General features: G+C 48.4%; 2 protein-coding genes across 5 annotated transcripts; one reads left to right on the top strand and one right to left on the bottom strand.

Annotated features, from left to right (window-relative positions):
• Positions 1 to 14348, bottom strand: MRRF (mitochondrial ribosome recycling factor). Of its 4 annotated transcripts, none has more exons than XM_055720491.1 (7): positions 14212 to 14348; positions 12867 to 13042; positions 12271 to 12426; positions 10919 to 11037; positions 7947 to 8038; positions 2062 to 2221; positions 1 to 531 (listed from the first exon to the last, which is right to left on the bottom strand). In XM_055720491.1, the coding sequence occupies exons 2-7, from the start codon at positions 13015 to 13017 to the stop codon at positions 454 to 456; spliced, it is 756 nt and encodes a 251-aa protein (XP_055576466.1). In that variant the 5' UTR covers positions 13018 to 13042; positions 14212 to 14348; the 3' UTR covers positions 1 to 453. The 4 variants fall into 4 exon arrangements, with proteins under 4 accessions (XP_055576466.1, XP_055576463.1, XP_055576465.1 ...); XM_055720488.1 differs by lacking the exon at positions 14212 to 14348 and adding an exon at positions 14019 to 14107; XM_055720490.1 differs by lacking the exon at positions 14212 to 14348 and adding an exon at positions 13835 to 13990.
• RBM18 (RNA binding motif protein 18) lies at positions 14210 to 25420 on the top strand. The gene is made up of 5 exons (XM_055720492.1): positions 14210 to 14343; positions 20029 to 20155; positions 21383 to 21469; positions 23315 to 23400; positions 24791 to 25420. The coding sequence occupies exons 1-5, from the start codon at positions 14231 to 14233 to the stop codon at positions 24948 to 24950; spliced, it is 573 nt and encodes a 190-aa protein (XP_055576467.1). The 5' UTR covers positions 14210 to 14230; the 3' UTR covers positions 24951 to 25420.
• Positions 25421 to 25743: the final 323 nt, after the last annotated feature.

The raw sequence follows: 25743 nt of genomic DNA on the forward strand, positions 1-25743 counted from the left end.
TCCACATCTCATTTTGACTATATTTTAAGCAAAAATCAATGCCAAGGTTCACAGCAAGACAGCACAGGTTTCCCTTGCACACCAGCCTGTCTGCATCCCAGCACCTTGCAGCCCGGCAGCAGCAAGGTGAGCAGGGCAGTTGTTCTTCCTCAGCTTCTGTGTGAGAGCCCTTCCAGCAGCCTCCACTCCTCCATCTCCTGCCATTTTACTTTTCATCTCAGTTCATGCAGTCCTGTTGCCACCTGCATGAAGAAAAGTGAGAAGAGTTTCCCCCTCCCTCCAGTACAATCCAAGGTGGGGAACGGGAGCAGCCAAAGCACAGAGATGCTCTGGAGGTCTGGCAGAGCCACCCCTGCCCATCCCTGAGGCTACTGACTCCAGGCAGGGACAGCCATCAGGTTGCATGGCAGTCTGGTCTTGCTTGAGGGGAGAGCGTGTCCATCGGGATAGTGCTTATCCAAGCAGCTCCTTGGTCTTTGCTGCCAGCAGCTTGTCCATCTCCGCTGCAGCACTGTCTGTCATTTGCTGGATCTGTGGCAACACAGTACAAGTCCAAGTCAAATGCTGGGTGATGCCAAAGTTTAAAGGAAAAGGAGTGATGGGATCATCTCCTGAAGCAAAGCCTGGAGTCCGAATAAAACCCAAAATGGTGCTGGGGCAATAACTGACTCTTCCTGGCGGCTCCCCGCAGCCCTCAGTGATTCTGTGCTGGTGTTGCATCTATACAGCAAGACCAGGGATGGGGCAAAGGCTCCGCAAAGAGACACAACCTCTTGGCTGAGCTTCACACGTGACTTGGTCAGGTCCTTTATTAACAGAGCGACTTCAGGGGAAGGCAGGGTTAGAGATCTGCTGGTGTTGGCACCAGAGAGGAGAGGGCTTATCTCATCACCTCCTGCAACCTTTCCACTATTAGAATGAACAAGGTAACAGCAGGAGCGCAGCCTCAGCACGCGCTAAGAATTCATACACCAGGTAACAGACCTGTTTATATCTTGCATGAGGAAATAAATGGCGATTGTTATGGCCCTGCCCAGGGAGCGGTCTCCTGATAGCAGGGATGGTCACGGCAAGCATGTGAATGGGACCAAAGGTGCGCACACACCTTGAGCGAGTGCAGCCAAAGGCTGGAGCACATCAGTGCGTGTGTGTGTTTATGCACTAGTGTTACAGGACTGACTAAGATGCACTGGCTCCCGAGGCCCAAGGTATATGACAAGGACCTTTCCCCACGCTGAACAATTTGGGTACAAGCAAAAATCAGACTTGAGACGCCACCCCTACAAATGCAGAAAACCATCTGTCTGCTCTGGGAGAACTGCTTCCCAACAGGATTCAGTTACAATAGCATGGCCATTTTTCCCGCTTGCACAAATGCTCTGTATATCAATGTTTATTTTTGCGAGCACACAGGGAACTGTCCTGAAGCATTTGCAATGTATCTAACTTTAGCTGTTAATAAACAAACAGCTAAAAAGTAATGGCCTGCCTTCAGAGGCATCAATTCAGCAAAACACTAAGGCTTGTGCCTGAGTTTATGCCCAAGTAATTGACTTTAGTGACATCTGCTCTTAGGGAATTAGGCATGTGCTTAAGTATTTTCCTGAATCGGAGCCAAAAACTCCTAACAGAGATAATCTCGCTAGCCTTTTCGTTAATAACAAACTGGAGCAATCCTCATTAGCACCAGCTGTTTTGCAGTGGCCAGGCCCTGTGTAAATGTAAATGTAAAGCTATGAATGTCAGTCATTCTGTTCCCCAAGTTCAGCTGGTTTGTGCAACAATCCCTCGTAGTACAAAAGCTTTTGGGGAACATATTTTTTTTTTCCTGTGTCAGCTTACAATGATTCATATAATAAATTTGGCTTTGAGATTGAAGCCCCAGATCTCACAAAGGAAAAACAAATACACCAGCAATTGCCACTCCAAGCATTCAGCCCAGGACCACCCATTCCCCAGCCGGGTTCTCAGCGCCGGAGATGTGTCAGCAAGGGCTGGGACAAACGTACCACAGAGTTGTGAAACACCGTGATATGGCAGAAGGGGAAAAAAAATAATTACCTGCTTTTCTAGCAGCCAGATGGTATCCTCAGACACCTTGTTCTTGAACTTCTTTACCTGGTTGATGCTTTTGCTTCGCACCTTTCTCAGGGCATCCTTGGACTTGTTGGTGGATTGCTTGGCAAGCTTGGCCAAGTTCTCCCTGTGCTCTCTTGTTACCCTAGCAGCAAGGGGAGAGAAAAAACACAAAAGGAAAATAAGTGTCATGTGTAGCACAGTAAGATTTATTTTCTGTGATGGAATCTGGGTAAATGCAGCGATCCTCTCCGCTGCAGTACCTCTCCGACTGGCCTCGACAGAGCTGCTGGGCTGTGCAGGGACACCCAAAAGCCACCTGTGTTAAGGTACAGCTCGCTCTGTGTAGAGGTCCTGTGTCACAAGAGCAGAGGGACTTAGCTCAGGGTGTGCTTTTATGCTGCTTTGGTCCACCTGAGCGAATGAGCCACCTCTGCACAGCATCCCCAGGGCAGCACAGCCTAGCGAAGCGAGTCTTGACCCTGGAATGGAAAGTTCCCAGCACAGTCCTAAGCTGAGGGACTTGGAATGAATCTTGTTGTGTAGTTGTCACTGCCGTGCCTGAAAGCCATGCTGAAACGTTCAGACTTTGTTTCTGCTGCCAAAGCATCTGCAGGGAAGAGGGAAAATCCAGCTCTGGACCCGAGAGATGGAGCTGAAAAGTATAATCCTGCAAAGCCAGGAGGAAACCTCCATCCCTTCCTGAAATTTGGTATTGTCCCCCTGCAACTGAAGAGCCTGAATTATGTATCTGGAAGCTACAGAGCTTATGCTTCACTCAACTTCATTCCAGCTCATCATGACCAGGCTTTTCCATCAAGATGACATGAATGCCCAGGTTGGCAAGAGGGTGATGCTACACCTGGCCAGCCACAGGTAACTCGGCCGGGAGAACTTCAGCTGCACCCTCCCCCAGTGCGGGGCCAGTTACTACGGTGGTGCCACAAGAAAATCCTCAACTTTCCATCCCAAACTAAAAACTGCAGGTGATGAGGGAGCCTGGACATCTGAGTAAGGCACAGGAGTGGCTGATGTGTCACCTCAGCTCCGGTAATGCTCCAGCACCTACAGCTGATCACTGTCAGCATCAACTGCTAGTGCTCAACAGTAATATTTTAATTATTTTCATGGCTATTGAAGTTTCCAGACTGCCTCGAGACTGAAAAACCCCCGTGCGCTCACTGAGACTCACTAGCAGGAGAGCGCCTGTCTGCTCGCAGAAGATATCGCAAAACAAACATTTCACAGGAGTATTTAGAAATCGGCTGCAACGGTCTGGGTCACTGAAACACAGAGGCCAGGACTCTTCCTGCAGAGCTCAGGAAACCTGGTGCGAGGGTTCCCAGGGCAGTGCGAGCCCTGCCCCTGCATGGGCGTGCGCCATGGGGGGCTGTGGGGGTGCGATGGGACCCCCAGTCCCTTCCCAGGCTCCTGCTCAGCCTGGCAGGTGACACGCGCTGACTCCTTCCCTCGGCAGCCAGGTCGATGTCTGTCTCACCAGTTATCTTTGTATCATGGGGCAAGAGGGAGCAGGCTTCCCAGAACAGATTAGTAATTGCAGGAATTTGGGATTGCCGGAAAAGCTGACGGACCTAGAGAGCTGCACCCCAGCCCCGGCATCCCCGATGCCCCCACAGCCCTCACTGGGGCACCCCCAGCCCAGCCCGCTCCCTGCCCAGGGACAGCTGGAGGGAGGTGGCCAGGGAATTTCACATGTGGCAAGAGACTTCTGGTCAGTGCAGGCTCCAGCCTGGACCGCATGCCTGATTCGAAGCGAGCAGCGTTACTTGCGTTTTCCTCTGCATCCCAACATCGCTGCCTTTAGGGCTTCTCATGTTCGAGCTCCCCAGCCAGAGGTCCTGCAGCACATGCAAAGCCTGCTCGAAACCAGAGGTCCGGCTGAGGTCAGGTTCTCAGGCAGCTTTTTTTTTTTTTCGGGGGGGGTGGTGGTGGTGGTGGGGTGGGGTGGGCAGGGAGTCAATCCTGGCTGCTACACTTGGAGGAGGGAGCTGGAAATCTCTCCCATCTCCGGCTGGGTGGTGAGGCGAGCGGGCGCGCAGCGGGGCAGACGGAGCTCGCCTCAGCTCTGCCTCCCGCTCGGCTTTTGTGAATTGTGCCGAGGGTATCACTCGCCTGCTCGGGGCTGCTGAGCCTTTAAGGAAATGTTTTTGTTTATGCAGCGCTGCCAGATTTCCTATGCTTCTTGGCACGGGGTCACAGCTTTCATGCCTCCTTGTCTGTCTTTATTAACACCAATTTCTTTTTATCACTGCGCAGCGCCGTGGAGTTTCTCAGCGGGTTTTATGTTCCAGCCAGACTGTGTGTAAATTCTCAGCAATGCTACCAACAGTGCCAGAAACGGACACTTTTTCAAGCAGATGCTGTTTCTGGTTAAGGAATCCATCAACACGAGCCAGGCCCATGGTTTCTAAGGACAGTTGTTTAATCCTGCCCCCAGATCTGGGACTTTCAAGCTCTTCTTAGGTATGTTTTCTTTTCTGTCTAGTAACCGTTGCCCCTGCTCCCTCTTTAAAGTAAAAAAAAAGTGTGAGGTGAACCCTGGGAAGGGGTGCCAAAAGCAGGGAACAGGACAGTGTCCTCTCCCGTCACCCTGGGGGGAATGCTGCCGTCCCCGGCAGCTCCAGGAGCAGCGGGCTCAGATCCTGCCGTTCCCCGGGGACAGTCCTGCCCTGCCAGGGTCAGGGCACAGCTTGGCGAACTGACATGCCAGGGTGTTCAGAAATGCACAGCACCCCAGGGGTAACATCCTTTTTTCCGCTTCCCCCAGCGACCAGCGGTTTAAGCACTGCAACCCTTGGATGCTCCTCTCCCCGCATCCAGTGGGAGCAGACCCACAGCAAGCACGACGCAGGTCATGTCTCGTCTCCAACGCAAGACATTTATGCGGGTAAGAGTAATTTCTCTATCTCAAATGCTAGGAATTTCCTGTGAACGAGAGGGTTCCGTTAAAGGAAAGCAGGCTTAACTAAATACTCTGCATGCATAATTGCAGATAAACATAGGGTGCAACATATATTGCTCGACAAAAAGCATGTAAGAGACTTCTGCCGATGAGCGATCCGGAGCAGCACAGCTTAGAAACAGCTCTGGGGTTTTTCGAATAAGATTTTTTGAGTCCTTTCTCCCATAGTAGGTATCTTTGCATATTTCTTAAAGGGCAAAGGAAAAAAAAGCTCACAATGAGTCATTAAATGTTCAAATGAGTCATCTGGTTTTCAGTAAAGCATGTGTAAAAATATTACTAATTTACAAACAATATCCAGTGTAACACAATGGGTCCAAAAAAGATGAATCTAAAAATGAGGCAATACCATAAAAGACACAAGGTCAGGTCAAATTCGGCCAAGAGATCAACCAATACAAATGTTCCCATGGCTGGCTGGCTTTTTTTTTTTTTCTTTTCTTTTTAAACCCTCAGAGAATACTTTTTATACAAATAAATATTGCCTATGCAGTGCTGGCAACACAAACAGGCGAATGCCTTAGGGAGCAGAGGGGATCCTAGCAGGCAGCAGAAGTAAACATGAACGAAGCGAGTGTATTTTTCCTGTTAGAGCTGCAATGCGAAAACTAAACTAACAGAATAAATACTGAAAAGTAAACTCTGTTTTAAAATGCTCAGTTGAAACACTCTCAAGCACTGAAGCACAGCTGGAGCTTCGTAAGGCAAAACGACGTATGTGTGTCCAGCTGACAGGTCAGGCTAAAAAGTGCCTTTAATAACAGGTAAGGACAATTCAGGTTTGATTTTACTTTCACTGTGCCTCCTCTCATGAAAGAACCAATTTCTGCAGAAACAATATTGTCTTTTCATTTTGGCTTCGTTTGCTCATTCTGCACACCTGCCATACTTTTGGCAGTTTCCCTGCATCTGTCTGTCGTATACTCTCATAAATATCTTTAGAGTTGGGAAAATGAAAAACTTTGAAAATCAAAAAAAGGTAATTCAGGGATCTAATATTAAAGAGAGGCCTCTAGCAGAATTTGATTATTTCCATCCTCATTAGTGTTAGGTTTTAAAAGGTTGAAACTGGCTGCTTGTCTTTGCTAAGCGGATGAAACTCTAAAAGATGCAGCCGTGTCACCGAAGAGCGGGTGGGCAAGCAGAAGCAGGGGCAGCCGCCAGGGCACACCAGCAGGGCACGTCGCCCAGGCCAAAAACCTCCTTAACTCAGGGGTCCCCAGGCTGCCACCAGCCGGGGAAAGGGGCCAGGAGCTGCCACCCTTCCCCGCTGGGAACCAGGCAGCGCACTGGGCAGATCCTCCCTGGGGAGAGGAGAGTCGTCGCTCTGCAGCACCACAAAAGCTAGTGACAGACTATATACATTTGTTGAAAAAACAGTATTTTTTTAAAGATGGGGATATGCAGTTTTGGAGTTTCCTCCCCTGCAATTCATATTCAAGGGTGACCCAAGTGCCCATTAACAATCAAACCACTGTGCAGCAACCCGGGAGCCTCAGCAATTATGAAGATAATGGTGCCCTCCTCCTCCTCTGCCTCCTCTCCTGAGGAATGGGGGAAGGGCAGGGAGCACGGGGAAAAGAAAATCAGCAAATAGAATGATAATGTCATTCTCTCTCACCGACAGCAACGGAAAGCTGCAATTAAGACTTCTCTGATCAAAATGCTGGATAAAATTCTATAGAATTTTTAAAGAAGATCTAAAGCACAAGAAATACTTGGTTCATCTTTACTGAGAAGTCACCTACTTGTAAAATGCAACACACGTGCAAGGTGTTTGCGGGCACAGGCAGCGCACAGAGCAGCCTTTACCCTTTGAAGGGAGTTGTTCACAGCACGCCAGGATCACATACATCCATGTCTGCCCAGCGTATTTAGATGGCTCCATCACTGCAGGTTTCCAGCACCCACAGGACCTTGCGAATTTTACCACCTACACCCGGGCAGAGCAGTGCCACTGCCCTGTGCCTATGCTGGCGAGCTGTGCAGCACAGTACAAGCGGAGCTACTGGGAGCTCTTGCTCCAGGCGAGATGCAGCCTGGTCCCAGGCAGCCGGGGAGTGCTCTGTGCGCTCCCAGAGGGTACCTCTCTAGTTTCATCTGAAAGGAATCCCGTTTGCAGGCAGAGACCCCAGCATGCTGCAGCCCAAAGCATGATAAGCTGGGATCATCAGGATCGCTTCAGAAGTGTTCTCCTGACCCAAACTGCTGCACTCAGGCAGTGGCACCTGCCTTCTCCAAGGGTTGGGACACAGCTGTGATAGGTGAGGGAAGCGATGCTCAATCCTCAGCCAGGAGCAGCCTGCTTTCCTATCAGCCCTGTACCAAAATTTCAACTCAGCTGTCAGTTCACAATGTGTATTCCATGAGAAGAGGAATTTTTTAGTCAAAGCTATCAATTTTCCTCCCTCTTTCTTTCATCGCTTCCTTTTTGTGTTCTCTGCAGCAAGGTGCTGTTCACTCCTAATACTACTGGTTCACTACTGCGTTACTGCTGCTCTGCGCTGGTGTAATTCAAGGACTTTACAGCAGGCAGCACAGAATCAGCCCCTGAATAAAGGCAATACAGCTTCAAAAGCCTCTGGCTGTCTCTTGCAAAGAGCTGCAGCCAGCTAGGACTGAGCTTCCCCTCCAGGGGAAAGATAAAGAACAGTAAGACCAACCATCAGCTCATGTGGTGACTTAAGAGCTCAGACACTTGGAAGAGGTTCCACCAGACGCTTTTAGGGGCTCAGATATTTTTTCTGAACCTGAAATACAGCTATTTGGAAAGCAGCTGCATCACAACATCACAGCAGTCATGCATGCTTACCCCCTGAAGGGCACCCACTGCAACCTATCGTGTTATCTTGCATGATGATGGACTCAGGCAGCCATCAATACTCACTTAGGAATTGGCACCCGAATTACTGTCCCATCCACTTCTGGGTTCAGGTTCATGCCGCAATCCCTTATAGCCTTCGTAGCTGCAGCTGTACTCTGTAAAACAGATCAAAAGGTAAAGGGAATTAGGAAATAATCATTCCCATATGCCAGAACTCTGTCAATAGTTGGCAATCCATCTCCATGGAACATGGAAACATTTACTTCTGTTACCAGTAAGATCAGGAAGTTACATTGGTGCGGAGAGCTTTGATCAAACCGAGTGGGAAACTACGGCTGCGCTCAGTATCGGGGTAGGGGGGCACGGGAGGGGGGGGAACGGGGGACAGAGGAAAGGAAGCAACAACAAAAGAAAACTGTTTTGCTTCTTTGAAACTATTTGAATGGTTTGAGGCAACGCAGAGTGAAACCGCAATAAATTCCCAAGGCATAGCCTGACTGTGGCAAAGGAGATGAAAGATTCTGAGCATTTAAAAATTCCAGTTGAATGTTTCCCACTAGAAATCACACAGTGCCAATTTAGAAATGTTAACTAACTTAACCGCTTCAGCGCTACAACCTAACCACATTACATCAGGGCAGTAGCAGTTGGCTGAGAAATAGCGCCTGTGCCCAGGTCTATGTTTATTTTACAGTTTATTACTTCAGATTAACTTCTCAAAACTCCACTACTGCTGGCTGACGCTCTGCTCTGCTTAAAAGGTGGGGTGCACAGGTTTGCCTGGTAACTGCAAAGGGATTGAAAGGCTTCTTCCCGCCCCCAGGGCGCTGGGGTACCTTTACAGAGTGTCAGGCTTTACGGTTAAATCAGAGTTTTGCTGGCAGCTCCCACGGAGCTCTGCCAAGTTCCTTCATTCTTGACATTGACAATAACAAGACCAAGCGAGTCTCTATTCTTGCGGTGCTCGCGTGGCATTTCCTACAAGGCGCGTTGCTATTTCTGATACTCCTTCCCATCATTAACTTCAGCTCCAGGCTGCTGCAGCAGACTGTATTTATGAAGTTCAGCTTTTGTCAACTGAGGCACAAACTAAAGCACTGCATATTTGTTTAGGTCTCCGACGCGTGACATCACTGAGCGAAGTGAATGCTCTGCTAGTGTTTTGTAAGACATAACTGCTGTCCTCTAGAACACAACAAGGGCAGAGGAAAATGTAACCAAGATGATCTCAGCATGTCAGGAATGTAAATGTGTTATTCTATGGACGGTGCTTGCTCTGTAGGAAGGAAATGCTCAGTAAAAGCTGTGTTGTTTAACACACATATTGGAGGAGATGGAGGAAGGGGAAAATATGGCAATATTGCCCCCATCCTCTTGCAGTCCATGAAAGAAATAGCTGTGCTTAAAATCCATAGTCTTGTTTAGCTATATAACTCTTGGGCAAACAGAATTTAGCCCTGCAATTCCTTTTTAAGATTATTTTCTTTCCCAGACTCTTCAGGCATTTTTATTTGCTTTTCAATGCTATGAAGTACTGACTATATGCTGTAAATAATAACACCAAGTAAATGTGTCTGTAATAGATTTGAAGAGTTCAATCTATCCATGGGAGAGTTATTGTATAAAACAACTGTGTTGAGAGAAATGGTTCTGGCTCTAGTTGACATGAAAAAAGGTCTTTTGGCTTAGAAGGCAAATGCAGGCAATGCTACGTAGTGTGGTATTTAATTTCTCACATGCCCATTTCTCAGCCTGAGCTCCCACTTGGACAAGGGCTAAGTCACGGAGGGACTCCCCTGGCCCTCTCAGCTCCGGCACCCCGAGGGACCTTGGTGCACTTGCTGATGAGGGGCCTTTATCCTTCAAAGCCGTTAAACACGCTGGATACACTTTAAGATACACTTAGGCATCAAGTGCCTTACACTGACCTCCTCTGAGACTTTGCTGACTTAATTAATTGGGGAAAGCCTTGGCAAAATAAATAGAGATAAGCTTTGGCAAACCTCCAGACCTGGAGCGGGATGAACAGCCAACCTTGCGCTCACGGCTGCTCCTGTCGCAGCTGCCCGGCGGGAGCCCTGCGAGGCACCCACAGTGCTTGATCCCAAGGTTGGGTTCAGATTCGCCACCTCACTTACAGGCCTGTCTAACTGAGGCTCCTGCAGAAAATTAAGGAAACTCAGCTCTCCCAGAAGACAGGTCAAAGCACCAGCTTTGGGTTCTGACCCGCAGGCTGCCGGGGAGGAGCTGGCTGAGCTCAGCAGTGCCTTGAGCCAGCACTGGGCAGGGGCCCGGCTCAGCCCCACCAGGGGGGCTGCAGGGACTTGCAGGCTCCAGCAGCAGCTCCCTCCATCTGCTCTCAGGGGGTGTCGCTAGCCCTGGCGACAAGCAAGTTTTAGAGGAGTTTGATGATGTCCCCAGGAAAAATACACACTATTCCCACTACAGGTCTGGTTCTGTGCATGGCCACGTCTTCATAAGGAACTGAAATGACATAAATGCAACGGGGCAGAGGCTGCATCGCTTCCACTGTGTAATTCAGGTGAACCAGAGAGCGTGTGTGTGTGCTCAAGACTGCTGGGTGCCATCAAAGCACGGGAAATGGGGAGACCTGGCAGGGCACAGTTAATCCAGGCATCTGGTCTGTGACAAGCACGGCTTTTCAACCCAGCTCTTGCAGACCCCACTGACGGGAAGCCAGTCTCCAAAGCAACCCCCTCATACCGTAGCGTTTGTCGGATATGACCCTGAGAGCAATCGCAGCCCGACGGGCAGCGCGTAACTCTCATCTGACCCTGTGCACGTGCGATGCTCCATGTGCCAGGCAGGGCTGGAGAGTCACTCAGCCTGTGCAGTCAGCAGCAAAATCGTGCTTCTGGTTTGTGTCAGCCGCGAAGCAACACACAGCCCAGCCAGAGCTCTCAGCCCTGCCAGGTTTAACTCATTTTGTCTAAATGTTCCTTTGCTCAGCGTCAACCTGTTTGTTCCTGTGGTAATTATGTCCCCTTGCAATGCCTTCGGTAATGTGTCCTTACCTCTGGAAAACTGGTCATGTTCACTAGAATGAGCTGCGGTGACTTCTGTGAGATCTGCCCCAGCTGGTTCAGTGGAAACTTCCCATCTTTTGTCACCACAATTATGTGATCAAGGGCCCCTCAAAAGAACGAAACACAGGGGAGTTTCAGTATGATACAGCAGTTCACAGTGATGCTGAAGAAAAAAACACATATGGATTGTCCCACTTCCCTTCTGGTATGCAAAATATAGACGTTACAAAAGAAAAAAAGTATGTCTCTTCAGACTTCAGGTGCTGTTTGTGTTCACACATCCCCTGTAGTATTTGCAAGCTAAATATTTCAACGCTACTTTAAAGCTCAAAAACATGAAAACATAAGTCTTGTTTGTTTTTGTTACTAGAATAGGAAAACTAAGCAAGATTGTGACGAATTAAAAGGAAATTGTTATTTTTTGGTTCTTAGAACTAAAAATCAAAACGTTGCTACAAAAATTGACTATTGTCTAACTTAGCAGTGTTCTCTTAAACCTCTCATTTCCCCCCCCCGCCCAAGTCCCAAGAGGAGGTGTTGTACACTGCCTAATTTAAAGTATTCAGTTTCTCCCTGAGCTACTCTTAATCTGCTCTCTAGTTTCTGCTGCAAAATGTTAACAGGCCAAAAGGCACATGGGACAAGAGGTACTTTATCAGTGCAATTTAAAAAAATACCTATGGTTAAAATAAATAGTTAAGAGACTGAGCTTCGCTTTCCAACTCCATTAAAGACTGAAGTGCCCCTGCCAGAGCTGGGGTGGTGAATGATTCAAATTTGGTCATTGTTTAATGTTAAATTTTATCCCTGAAACTTGATACTACTTACAAATATGTATGTTCAGAGTGTTATAGTAACTGTAGCTTAGTCAAATATATTCACATTTCTTCTTAAAGCACAAAACTCACTAAGTGAATGAGGCTTGTAAAGGTCACCAACCACAAGGATGCACAGCAAAAAAAGTTTGCACATGCCAGACACCAGCCTGATGGCAATTTCCAAAAGGCTAATTTAATGGCAATTGGATTTTTCCTGCCCTACTGCACCATTAGCTGACAACCTGCTTCTTCATCACATCTGCAAACAGTTCAGCTAGACACTTTTGACATCTCCCACTTACAAAAGCTATTTCCAGGAAGCTATTAACAAAAATGGATCCTTCCTGGTCAAGCTCAGGGTGAAGAAAGCCTTTAGCTGGGGACATTGAGGCTGTAGTAATTGGGTGCCCAGTGAATAACTCAATAAAAAGGAAATAAATTTTGAAAAAAAACAGCTCTGTGTTACTAGGGTTGGTATCCTTATTTAAGGGCAACCGAGCATCATACAACGAAGTTACCAACCTGCTGAGGTTCTAACACTGATGTTTCTGCTGAAATCTTCTTTCAGAGCTTCTACCACTGCCTGCATCTCTTCATTGGTTTCCTCCAAATTGATAATGTCCTCAACTAGGGCAGCACTAATATTCACTCTGGTTTGACTCTGCCCTTTACCTTTAGCTGCAGATTACACAAAAAATTAGTTTCTGTTTCTGACAGCACTTGGTTGTTGCATTAGAAAGCAGAAAGGAGATATTAAAACCCCGTTAGATTCAGAAGTCTTAAGATAAACCAAAGTAACTGTATTTTTTAATGAGGAAATATCCCAGCACCTGAGCACATAAGCCAAAATATAGCTGTAGGTCACGCTGTGTGCGGTGACTCCAGCCCGGCCTGTGACGAAGGGTACGTGCTGCCCAGGGCAGCGGCTGTGCCATGCAGTGCCTCTCCCACGGGAAGGGCTGAGGTTTCCTGTACACAGCGACGCTGTCAGGCAACCCCACTCCTCCAGAGCTGCCCGCGTTACACCAATACAGTACACCCGATAGAAGGGATAAGAAAAGAGATTCTGGCAGCAGGCTGAGGGGTTGCAAACGCTAGAAAAAGGCTGCTGCCTTCACCTTTTTTGGTAGCCAGCTGCCTGGCCAGCAGCGTCAGGTGGACACCGTGCCCACAGCCTGCGGGTGCCGGCGGCAGGGCCCTTGCCACTGCGAAGGAGGAACGACAAAGCAGGGAGGGCAGGTGACGGAAGCATCTCAGTGACGTAGCCATTGTTTACAGCTCTTCTCTAGCTCACCTGGAAAAGAGAAAAAGGTGCTGCCCGGCGTGCTGCTCAGCGGCCTCGATGGGTGCAGGGCAGCCACAGAGCAAGGCAGCTACGTGGGCCCCTTTGTGGGCAGCCTGGGCACACCTGCCCGGGGGGGGGCACGTGGTGATGCACAGGCCACGTCTGCTAAGCAGGAGCCACTCATATCTGGTGCTTGCGCGACAGCTGAGCAGAATCTTTAATTTCTGCACCATGAGGTGTGTGGCCCCGAAGCCCCCCGGCCCCCCCCCGGGTCTACTAGGCTGGGCTCAGGGCGGCAGAACCGCAGACCCAGGCCCGGTGCCCCCCGGGCAGGGCACAGGGGTGCGGGAGCCAGGAGCTGCTGCTGAGGGACACCAGCCTCGCTCTGTGCTCCCCCAGTCCCGGGACAGCCCCGGGGGTACCGAGCCCCCGTGCTGGGGCAGTACAACTGCCCCCCTCCCTCCCCCTTCCTGAGCCCCTGCCCCCAGAGCCCCCTGCTCCGCGAGACCCTGCTCCCTTGAGCGGGCCCCCTGAAACGCCTGCCCCTGAGCTCCCCTGTGCCCCCAGCCCCCGGAGCCCCCCACTCCCTGACCCCTGCCTTCTGAAACCCCAGCTCCCCAAGCCCCCTAACACCCCGCCCCTGCCCCCCCAGCCCCTGCTTCCCGAGTAAGCCCCCCGAGCCCCCCACTCCCGGAGCCCCCGGCCCCCAAGTCGCTGCCCACCGCGGCCGACGGTGGGGACCCCCGTGGGTCCCGGCCCCGCCACACGTACCCACAGGCCCCGCCCCCGCCCCGCCCCCACCCTGGTGCTAGGCCCCGCCCCTCTGCTGGCCCCGCCCCGCCGCTTCCCGCTCCGCGGGGGCTAGGTCCCGCCCCGCCCGCGCCCCCCGGGGCCCCGCGGAGGGCCGGGCTGTCCCGCCGCCGGGCCGGGCCGGGCCGGGCCGGGGGCGGCGAAGGGGAAGGCGGGCACCCGCCGCCTCGCTCACCGCCGCGCAGCCCGGCGCGCTCCAGACGACGTCATCACACCGCGCCGCGCCGTCACAAAGCGGCGCCGAGGGCGGGGCGAGGCCTGCGCCAGGACGAAGCGGCCGCGGCCTGCGCGGTCCCGCGGTGTCATGGTGAGTGCGGGCCCGGCCCGCGCCCCCCACCCGCCCGCCCGCCACCCCGCTGCGCTCGCACTGCTGCCCGCCGCGGAGCCATGGAGCCGGGGCGCCAGGCGCTGCCGCTGGAGAACGCCTCCATCCTCTCCGAGGGCGCGCTGCAGGACGGCCACCGCCTCTGGATCGGCAACCTCGACCCCAAGATCACCGAGTGAGTGGCCCCGCCGCCCTGCCGGCCCCCCCCGCCGGCAGCCCCGCCTCCCTGGGCACCGGCCCTCGGGGCCGCCGCCTCCCTCCCGCCGAGCCGCCCCCCGGCCTCGCCGCCCTCCGCGCCGCAGCGCCCCTCCCTGCCCCCCCCCAGGTCCTGCCCGTTCGCCCAGCAGCGCCCCCCGCAGCGCTGGGCAGCCCCGCGCCTGCCCGGCGTCACGGGGCCTGAAGGGTGTACGTGGGGTGCCCCGGGGGCTCGGGGCCCCGAGCCGGCACCTGCAGCCTTCTCCGAGCCGCCGCTCGGCTGGCAGGCCAGGGCTTGGACGCGCCTCTGTTGGCTGAGCTCGGGAGGTGTTGGAACGTCGGGTTTAGGACCTCCTGGGTGGTCAGGAGCCCGGTTCTGTGGCTGTGCTGGTGCCGGGAGTGGGGTGGAGGCTGAAGGGGGAGAACGACTGGAGTTAGCGAGTGGTGGGGAGGTGGGGCTGCTGCTTGTGGTGCGTAAGTGCAAGAATCAGACGCGTGTGTACGCCCTCCGTGTCTTCTCCAGGCTGCAGATAATTATCCTCTGAGCAAACATGCGATTTGAACAGCTGAGTTGTCAAGGAAGTACAACTTGCTGTCCGATATTTGGATACTGTGCTGAGAAATCAGTAGGTTGTATAAAAAAACCCAACCAAAACAAAAAAACCCAAACACTTTGGGGTTTATACACTTCTAAGAAACAAGCATTTTTGATTAACTATTGTATGTGTCCTTCATGGAATACTTTTTCTTCCTGCTTCTTTTTGTTTGTGTGCAGGTGCTAGGTTTTTATTCTAAATGTGGTTCATCTTAACAGAGCGGTTTTCTAATAGCCTCTAAATGGAATCATTAATGCATTGTGCTTTCCAGCCATTCAGCTTTGGGTGGTTTCTGCATTAATTACCATTTTTATCCCACAGCTATGTTACTCTGGTTTGTCCACATTCACTGACCACGTAAAATTATATACGGGAGTTCTTGAGCATGTTGTTTGCTGGGTCCTTAAAGATTCAGGAACCTGGGTTAGTGTGGGGGGAAGAATAGTGGGTGTTAGTAAATGCCTTAGATCCTTCACTTCCCAGAGTGATCATTAGTGGCGTTTTTAAAGACCTTTTCAGGCCAGATTGTTCCTCTGAATCTAGGCCGGACAAGTAATAGCTGTATATGGCAAAATTTACTGTTTTCATAGCTTGGGTGAAATGAGTTCTGTGGGTTTCACTTGGCTTCTTGCGTGGGCAGGCTGTTCCTTTTTGAATAACTTACTGCAGCTGCATGAGTTCAGCCTGGGTGTGGGGCACGGCTGCCCTCGCTGCTGGGGACTGTGTCCAGAGCAGCATCACAGCTGTGGGCAAGGGGCTGGTTAGAGGGCCTTCGTTCTCCGGTGTCATCAAACCTAGAGCACTTCCATGCTACTAAACGGTTAAAGTTTGCCCAGTGATGAGTGACAGATGCTAGTTGCTTATTTCAGGTTTTATAATTTTGTGCCTTGCTTTTGGTTTTGCTTTTAAAATGGCTATTTTCTCTGGCAAACCATATTGTAATCTCCATTTCCTTGTGAATAAAAGAAGAGGAAGTTCCTTTTAACACATTGTCAGCGCAGTGAGAAAGAGTGCGGTTCTCTGTAAGGTCTGTAAGCTTCTTGACCCTTACTTTCTTATCCTGAGGACTTACATCTCTTCTCATAGTTGCTCATCTGAATTATCCCTGTTGAGATTACTGATCACGTGACTAAAAACATATACCTGAAAATTACATAGCTGTTTCTTCATTTGCTGCTTTTATCTGATTTTTAAAGAGCTGCCTCTGCAATTTCTAGGTTAGATTTGTTTAAGACTGTGTAAAGTTGATTGAGTTGTTAGCAGGGTTAATAAGTGGTTGTGACTTTCTCGAGCAGAAATGAGTTCAGAAAGTCTTGAATTAATCCAAGACTTCCATTTAGAGAGCAACCTATAGCTGCAATCAAGCGCTAGGGAGTTAATAGGTAACATACACATTTGAGCACAAGCTGCGGTAATGGGAATTTATAAATGTAGGGCTGCCCACAAATTACAGCCTGCAAGTTGATGGTTTGTAGGAGGTTACTGAACGTACTGAGTAACTGTGACTCAAACAGGAGTCTCAGAGGACCTTGAATGCTGATGTACCCTACGTGCAGGGTTATAGTGGGTCCTCTGGTGGGCATTCCTCCTTTGCCAATAACGTTTGTTTGGGTGGCTTCTTTTATCCAGCATCCTTAGAGGATTGTTCTGCCTGTGGAAGAAGATAGTGTTAGGAGTCTACTGAGTGTTTTCTTAACGGCTGGAAGAAGGTGAGCTGGCACCATAGGACCTTGCAACTGTTCATGGTGTAGGGGACAGTCTCCAGGATCATTCAGCATCAGAAGTGCCCTGGTGTGGGGCCTGCCATGGCAATGCACAAGGAGAGCAGTAGCTGGTTGATTCTGGGCTTGCTGTCACTGAACAAGGAAGCTGTGGGGTCCCCTTGCCATCACTGTGAGCGTTGCCTGGTGCAGTGTTTGTCCCCAGCTGCACAGTGGAGTAAGAGATGTGCTGCAGCACAACCCTTTGTTCACATCGCCTCTCAGTGCTCCCGTCCTGTGCTGGAAAAACCCATAGTTAGTTGCATATCCCGCGTGGCAAGTGGAGTAGTACTGCCTCTTCTGCCCATTCCTGTTTGTAAAGTCTCTTGAGATTTTTGAGCATTTTGGACAGGCAAAAACTTCATTTCCAGCTCTGCAGTAACACATACTTATTATCTAGTTTCCAGTAGCCTTTGAATGACCGTTCATTTTCCATGGGTATGAAATAGCGGGTGTTCAACTTTCTTGGCTGTTCTGCCGCTTGTCTAGGATCCCATCTTGATGAGTCTCACCTCGAAAACAATGTGTGCATAAGTTGTTGTTACAGACCCCTGCTGACTCCCAGTGGGGCAAAATTCTTCGCAATAATAGGTTTCGCATGTGGCCCGGTACCTTTGCGGTATCCTTGGGACAGCATTGTTCAGAGGAAGCCTTGCCTGTGTTTGAATAGCACTTGGGGTGCCAGGAGGAAGAGTGGAGGAAAAGGAAATGGGGGAGCTGCTGGTTTGTCTCGCATTGACATCAGATGACAGGAAGTGGAAATGGAGGTTGGCTGCGGTGATCTGCACAGCACAGTGGGGCCACATCTGTGTGAATAACGTCCAAGCTCTGGATAACCCAAGTTGTTGCCATAGTAAAGCTTTTTACAAGTTCTCACTTTTTTTTTTTTTTTTTTTTTTAAGGCTTTGGGCGTTTTGTAATGGATCTTCCTTCAGTACTGAAGTTCTCTTGACTTGGAGAACTACTTGTCAAGTTATTGTTAATGCCCTCGCTATGTTAACAGTAACAACTCATAATTGCAGCCTGAGACTTTTAGTTATACAAGACTTCAGTTCCGAGCTGTTCCATGGAGAGAGTAGGTGACCTCCAGTTGTAAAAATTGCATGCATGGCTGGAAAACAGTGTTTGCGTCATGTACGATCTAAAGATTCTAAATAAAATAGATTTTGTAGGCTGTTACTAGACTCTTAATGAAATTTGTTTCAAAGCAACAACTACCACTTTGCTGCTAAGTATTATTTGAATGCAGAGGTTCTCAGGAAAAAAACAACCACAAAATACTCCTTTTCACTGGGCAGCTGCAGGGTTTTGTTGTCGCTAAACAGCATGCGATGAGAATCGTTGTTCCCCTTCCACTGCCTCTGTAATTGCCGAAAGGGGAACAGCATTCTAGTGGTAAGGACTTCATTTTCCTACTGCTGAAATTGCAAGTGCTTTTTGTAGCAATATGTTTACAGAAACAAACCTGAGATGCGTTTACATATTTTGGAGGCTCTGAAAGTTCAGTGTGGGGGTTTATATACATCACATGTCTCAAAGTTAGTGGTTTTACTTGTACATCTGTGACTCCTTGTTGGTAGCTTGAGATGTGGTGGTGAAACTTCCCCCCCGCCCCCCCCCCCCCCCCCCCCCCGCTCTTGCTTTTCTGTCTCCTCTGCCTTCTGAGTAGAGACTGAGGGTTCATAGGCCTCTTGGAAGACCATGTGCTTGGTCTATATTCTGAAGGACGTAGGAAGCCTACCATAATCGATTACAGTGTGTTTGTTCCCCTGGGAGATAACTTGGCCCTTCTGTGCTGCTCATCTGTGCACTTGCTGCACCTTTACCTCTTTAAAAATGTATATCCTGAATGTCCACCGTGACCCATCCTGTCAGATGACTCACATTCCTGGAACCTTCTTGCCTGGCTCCTGAAGCTTAACAAAGGGCTAAAGCCCTTTTCAAACATCCTATCAGGCTTTATTAGGAAAAAAATGTTGTCTGCCCTTCCTATTTAGACTGTCCCTAGAGTTGCCTGGTGTGTTTGGCTGTCTTGGGCCACTGCTGACCATTCATGCCTGGACATGCTGGGTTTCATCCAGTGCCTGGTGCTCCATGTCCATTTTGAGTTATCCTGGTAGGCTTTCAAGAGCACTGTGTTATCTTGCAAGCTGAAGATTGGGCTTAGACTACTAGATGACTTGCTGACAAACGCTGTACAGCTGATCAGGAGAAGATGAGTCCTGGCTAAGACTCCCTTATTAAACCCTTAGACAATTCTTAAAGGCTGGGGATGGGGTCAGACAGTGAAAGAGTAACAAGTGTCATTTTCCTTCTAGGTCAGCTAGTGTTGTTAAACACTTCGGTCCCAGGGAACAACAACAAAAAAAACCTGCAAAGAACTTTTCAGGATTGGATGTGGCCTGTACAACAAATGTGCTGCTTATTTTAAGTTGCTCAGCGCACTAGATACTAAGCAGACAGATTTACTCTGGCTTTCTCCAGTTTTATTGGAAACAGCACACTCCCCACTGGATGGCAGGAAGATAATTGGCTAAATAAGTGTCTGACTTGCATGTGCATGTCGCTGAAAAGCTGTCTGAGCCAGAAGCGCTGGCAGATTTGGCCTGGATGATACTGAGGTCTGTCTGGTGTCTTTTTTTGCCTGGCCTGCTGTCAATTCCTGGCTGCAGTTTGTTCTGCTTATTCTTCTGCCTTCCTGCTTCCCCAGCTCTGCCAGGCGAGCGGCTGCGTTTCTGTGTGATCTGGCCATGTCCTTACCAGGGCACTGGTACTGCTTGGCACGGGGAAGAGAGGGAGGGCAGCAAGAATAGCGGGGATCCCGAGTGATGTGGGGTACTGTGGGCTGGGACTGCTTGTGCAGGGGGAGGAATACAGGGCTTGGAGATTCTGACAGTCGCATCAGGGCGAGGGAGGCGGAAATGTGATGTTTGTGCTTGAAAGTAGGTGTGATGTAGAGAGGCGGGAGGCAAAGCCCTCCTAGACCCCTAGGGAGCCATTGCAGAACTGTCCAAAAGCCAGCTGTGAAGAGATGCTCTGCATGCCCTTCAGCTGGCACCACTGGGAGGGAAGCTTTGTGCCTTGGGGGTTTTAGAGCAGTCACTGAAAACGCAGCTTGGAACTATGGACGGTGAAGCGTTGCTGTACAGGGAGTACACCTCTGCGGGTATTTGGGATCACGTATGACACAACTGAACTGCCTGTGTTAGTGTGAAGTGTGTGTGTGTGTGTTGGGGGGTTCGTTTCAATCTCTTCACTTTCAGAGCGGTGAAAGGTGTCATTGTCATAAATGTCTTCTTTCCCCTTCAGATACCATCTACTCAAACTCCTTCAGAAGTTTGGCAAAGTAAAGCAATTTGACTTTCTCTTTCACAAGTCTGGTGCTCTGGAGGGGCAGCCGAGAGGTTACTGTTTTGTGAACTTTGAAACCAAACAGGTATGTTGCTTTTATCTAAAATCCTGATTTAAATGACTAGCTTCTTTCCCCCATCTCTTTTTATGTTAATGTAAAGCTGAAACAGGAAGGGATAAATCAAATACCTTGTCTACACAAACCCACAGACTCTTAACAGCTCCACTCTGTGACAGCCGCGTTGTGACTGCTCCTGAAAGTAGCAATAGTGATTTCCTTTCTCCTCTGCTGTCTTTTCCTGAATCCTGCTTTCTAATGCTAATCAGAAGGGACCAGTTCTTTGGTAGTGAGCTCATGGAGTTGAACCGGAGATACTGTGATCCATGCAGAGCCTTGCTTGGATCAGCCTGCCAGACTACCTGAAATCCAGGACCGCTTTGAAGTCCTCCTAGTTTTTCTTTTGGCTTCATGAATGCACAAACACCAACTTGTGTGATACTGTCAGATGTACAACGTGACGCATCTGCAGCACCCTGGAGCACACTGCCCCTGGCTGTCTGTTTGGGGGTTTAGCTCTTGTTACAAATCAAAATTGCAAGTCATGCTCACCTGCAACATCAGAGTTGTAGTTATTTTGTCGTGATTCTGCTAGAATTGTTCAAAAGTTAGGAAGAACAGTGAATTGTGGTTGTCTGACCTCATCTTTTTGCTGTGCAGTTGCCAGTAAGGGTGGCAGAAGAGCACTGACACAGTGCATTAGCTCTAGAAAATTACTCATAGCAAGGTGGTGGAACAGCATTGAAACATAAGTCTTCAACTGCTGTGAATCAAGTTTTATGGGAGTGTCCCAGAACTGAGATTCCACTGCTGAGCCTAGAACAGGACCAAGTGGGTAGTGTTCCCGGTGCACATGAGCAGGGTCTGGAATAAGCGTAGATGGGTGTTAATGAGACACATGTGATCACTGTCATGAGTCACAGTATTTTCTAGAGAAACTCGCACAGCATAAACCTCCCTCAGAATGCTGTTCCGGTGGCCTCTGTTTGGTATTTTCAAAACTCCTGATAATTTTCCCCATTTCCTACCCCAAAGCAAGTGAAAGAATAAACTGATAAGGCTGATAAAAGTGTGTGGTTACTCAGATGTTGGAGTCTTCCAAAGATATTCCTGGACTGGGAAACAATAGGATAAACTTTCTTTGCTGTCAGTTAGCTGTACTTGCACAAGACTAACAAAGAAAAAAGGCTTTTTACATCTGAGTCGGTTTTGACTAAAGGCTTGGTTTGTTTATTGAACTGTCTTCCTGTGCAGGAAGCAGAAAAGGCGATCCAATGTCTCAATGGGAAGCTGGCCCTTTCCAAGAAATTGGTGGTGCGCTGGGCACATGCACAAGTCAAGGTAAGCTTTTTGTTGTGAATAAGGATTGCTTTTAATTTGCAAAATTGAAAAATGCTAATGTTAAAGGAACGAATCTTGCCAAGGCCTCCTTAGCCTGGCAAGAGAATTTCAGTCTACTCTAGGAAGTAACCTTCATGGAAGCGGTATTGACGATCTACCACTTCTCTTGTCTACCTAACTGGGCCGGATTAGCTGTGAGTTAAGGACAGGCCATTTAACCTGACGTCACTTGTAAGGGAGTTTCTGATCAGAGCTGTGTGAGCAGATTGCTTCTATAAATGTCCATGTTTTAATTTTTCCCAAACTTAGTGAGTGATCGGCTGAAAGTTTGAATCCTTCCCTCTGTGGTTTTGCTCCCTTTTTGAATAGGAGATGCATGGAAATTACCAATTACCAAGGACTTTGTTACTTTGTTCCACTTCTGAAAGCACTTATGCGGCAGCAGCTCTAATTACTTCTGACTTTAAAGCAACATATTTCTCATCTAAGCTAAATACTCGTTCTATGCAACAAAACAATCAGTAACAAGTTTTTAAAATTAATTTAGGCAGTACCTTCTGGAATGTCCTTCTTTTTTAAAAATTCTTGCCTTGTTTCTCCTGCAGCTATTTACTATCTGGTGTTTGATAAAGCAGTTTATTTTGAATAACTTTCTTGGCAGATAAATGGATTTTGGGGGAGGTGGGGTGGAGCTGCTTGTTGTTATTTTCCTTTTGGGTAGTTTGCCGTTTTAGCACGTGTCAGTTATCCTACAAGCAGCTTTCTACCCTTTCTCTTACCAAGTATAGTAGCGCATCTGTTATGGATGCTAACCCCACCCCCCCCCAAGCCCAAACCAGGTTATCTTTGTTAAAGGAGACCATATTGTTTTAATTATTGGCTTCAAGGGCTCCAGGCTCTTGTCAGCACATCCAAGCTTGTGCAAATCCAGCCTCCATTTTCTTTAGCTCTTGTAGCTACTAGAATGCCACGTGCTTCCGGATGCCTGAAGAATGATCGGGGCCATAAAAGGAGTTTGAGCCAGAGGAGTGAGTGTCTGCTCTGCTGGGAGTTCAGCAGGGTGGCTCAGAGCTTGGCTGGCCAGGGTATGGTGAAGAACATGCATAAATAATCAGTTTGCGTGGCATTTTCCAATTGAATGGAAAGATTTAACAATGCAAAACTTTGGCTTATTGTAACAAGTGTTTATTTTAGACAATACCAGCACCATGCTAAGTAACTTTTAAGATGAGTGGCCAAGGCTTTCCAGACACTGTTGGTTTGAGCAGCTTTGCTGAAAAACAAACCTGACTTTGTGCCAAGCGAAATAAGGAAGCAGAACACTGCAAATAGTTCAGGAGGCCTGTTGCCCACAAAGATGACAGACTCATAAGCTGCTGTCTACAGAAAGGAGGTGGCTCCTAACTGGTCTTTTTTCTTTTTTTTTTTTTTTTTTTTCCCCCCAGCACTGCATGATTCCGTGCAGCCATGTGCTGGGGTTACAATCTGAGTCTGCACGGTGACTGTATAAAGGGCACAGCAGCACAGTACAGTAGTTACCTTAAAATTTACATCTTTGCCTCATACCTTATATAGAGGGGAGCAAGAAGTGGTAAGACAGGATTAGGTTCAAGGATCCATAGTACGATGCGCATAAATGTTTGGTATCGGAGTCTATGTTCCGTGTTGGTACTAAACAAATATTATGGTTGGGATTTGCTTCAGTGTTTGGCTGCCAAAATCATTCCTAGCAAAAGCTTCATAAGATCAGAGGTGGTGATAATCCAACTTTAAAGTGTATCTGTGGGCAAATGCTTCTTTATTCATAATTCTTGCTGACTGCCGTCCTTGGTCTCTTGTTTGCAGAGATATGATCACAATAAAAATGAGAAGATCCTTCCAATCAGTCTGGAGCCATCTTCCAGCACAGAGCCACCCCAGTCTAACCTGAGGTAGGAGATGGGGTGGGTGAGAGGTGACTAGACTGGCAGTGGCAGGGAACTAACTTGTTTGATTTCAGTAAGGTCTAGAGTTGTTGTCGTTATGTTTGTCCTAAAAATCTAATGTGGCAGAAAAGCTGTTTTCAGAAGGGCAGCATGCTGCAAAGTAACTCATTTGATGTGGGAAACTTCAGACGTGAAGCTCATTTTCTAATGTGTGAAGCTACAAGGGCAGTAGGAAGGAAAAGAGGCGAAGAGAGGAATTGGGAATGTCTTCATGTTGCAGCTCCTTTCACCGGAATATGCTTTGTACTTCTTCATATGAATTTCAGTGAGAGGTTTTGTGCTGTACTAATGTGATTAAGCAGAATGCTTATGAGCAAGAATTTCTACCATAGCGGAAAAAGATTAAAACCAAAATTACAGGTAGTACTTCACACAAAACTATTTTTTTTTGCCAGTGTTAGGGATTGTAGGCCTTCTCTGTAGGATGTTGGTTGAATTCTCCAGCCCCTCCATTTACCTAAAGCACATAGCGCTGCTTTGTTAATCCACAGTTTGGTTGAAAGGGTATGTGATTTTCCTCTGTGTTCTGTTAGTGGAACCCTATAAGTAACCAAGACTGGGGATAATAATTAATTTGCCTACAGATAAAATGAGCTTGGAACTCAGAAGTAACACGCTAAGAAGTAACGAGCAGAGAGGCTCAGGTCCTGCAGAGTGTTACCTATGTCAGTGGTGTGAAGGAGCTGTTTCAGTGAAGATTGATGCTGCAAGAAGCCCCAGCAGAGAAGGGAACATTCCTCAGTCCTACCCAATGGAGGACAGTGAATAACAAAAGCCCTAGGAATTTGGGGTGTAACCTAGGATAGCTTCTCCCTTTGGGATAAACCCTGCTAATGCTGAAATAATGTTTCTTCCTGGCCTAATTAGAGGCTGGGGTTTTCCCATCCCAAGCGGTCTTGTAGCTGGGAGGAAGTCTGGCTTTCATTTCTCTGCTGTTTCCAGCAGCCTTGTCTGAGCTGTGCTCTGCTGCACATGCTCAGACCTCTTTAAATGACATCATTTTACATGAAGTAGGAAGCCTTGTTTTGTGCTTGTCTCGCTCTGTGTCCTCGAGAAAGTGCTGAGTAGGTGCAAGGACCGTTTTTTTTGTGGTGCTGCGATACATCTTGGAGGAGCAAATCCATGCTGAGGATTGAAATGAAGCAGCGTGGGCTTAGAGCAGTAGATTCCTGCCTCCCAACTTCACGTAGCTTGTGAATGCAGCAATGGGGGCTGCCTAGCCCCTCCTTGTGTGACTAAGTATTTGCATGTCAGCAAAATCTCTGGGGATTGCTGTTCTAGTCTAGTTCTGTGGTAAGATCAAGCTTAATTTCTCTTTTGCTTTTCCTCTTTCCAGTGTCAGTGCAAAAATAAAGGCCATTGAAGCCAAGCTGAAAATGATGGCAGAAAATCCAGACGTGGAATACCCAGCAGCACCTGTTTATTCTTACTTCAAACCTCCGGATAAGAAAAGGACTACTCCTTATTCTAGAGCTGCCTGGAAATCGAGAAGATGATGCTTATGAATGGATAATGGTAGCAAGAAACACTGCTTTGTATACCTGGAGTCCTCCAATGCTTTTGTACTTTGTAGAGTGAGAAGGATACTGCCACCTGAGCACAGCAATGCTGTACATGGCGCAGTGTTCTGTAACACCTTAGGTGGTCTGCCGAATGCTCCCTGCTGCCAGTGCAGCTTCACAGCTGAACGCTGTTCAGAAAAGTCTGTTCTCTTCAAAGCCTCTGATGAACATGCAGACAACCTCTCGTTAATGTGCATTCATTAGCAAGATTAGAAACAGTAACCAGTGTGTGGAGTAAAGCACATCCAAAAATACTCCATTTAACTGATTACTTTTTAAAGTATTTTTGAACAAAAAGTATTCCGATTTGTGTTTTTAATGGAGGGGAAGCACTTGGGTTTGATTAACATTCTGTAGTTACCATGGAAGACTTTTTCATCTCAATAAAACTCATTTAAAATAGATTTTGCAACACTTTTAGTAACTGTGCATGCAACGTTTTATATGCACCAAAGCAAATTTATTTTGCATTTCAAATTACAAACTTAAGGTATTACTTTATGATGCAATAACCTTAAAATATTGACACACCATGGGTGTTTTCAGTGTCACTTAGGCTGTAGGTGTGTGCCTCCATATAGGATCTGGTGTATTTGCACACCCTAAGCTTCAGAGCGCAGCAGTGGCTTATCTAATGCCTGCGTTCAGTAATCCCTTTCAGTGGCAGCTCTTCATAAACCAGATGTGACAGCGTGAGAATAACACTGCGGCCTCCAAGACATCTGTC

The sequence above is a fragment of the Falco cherrug genome, chromosome 9, assembly GCF_023634085.1.
Source record: "Falco cherrug isolate bFalChe1 chromosome 9, bFalChe1.pri, whole genome shotgun sequence".
NCBI classification, from domain to species: Eukaryota; Metazoa; Chordata; class Aves; order Falconiformes; family Falconidae; genus Falco; species Falco cherrug.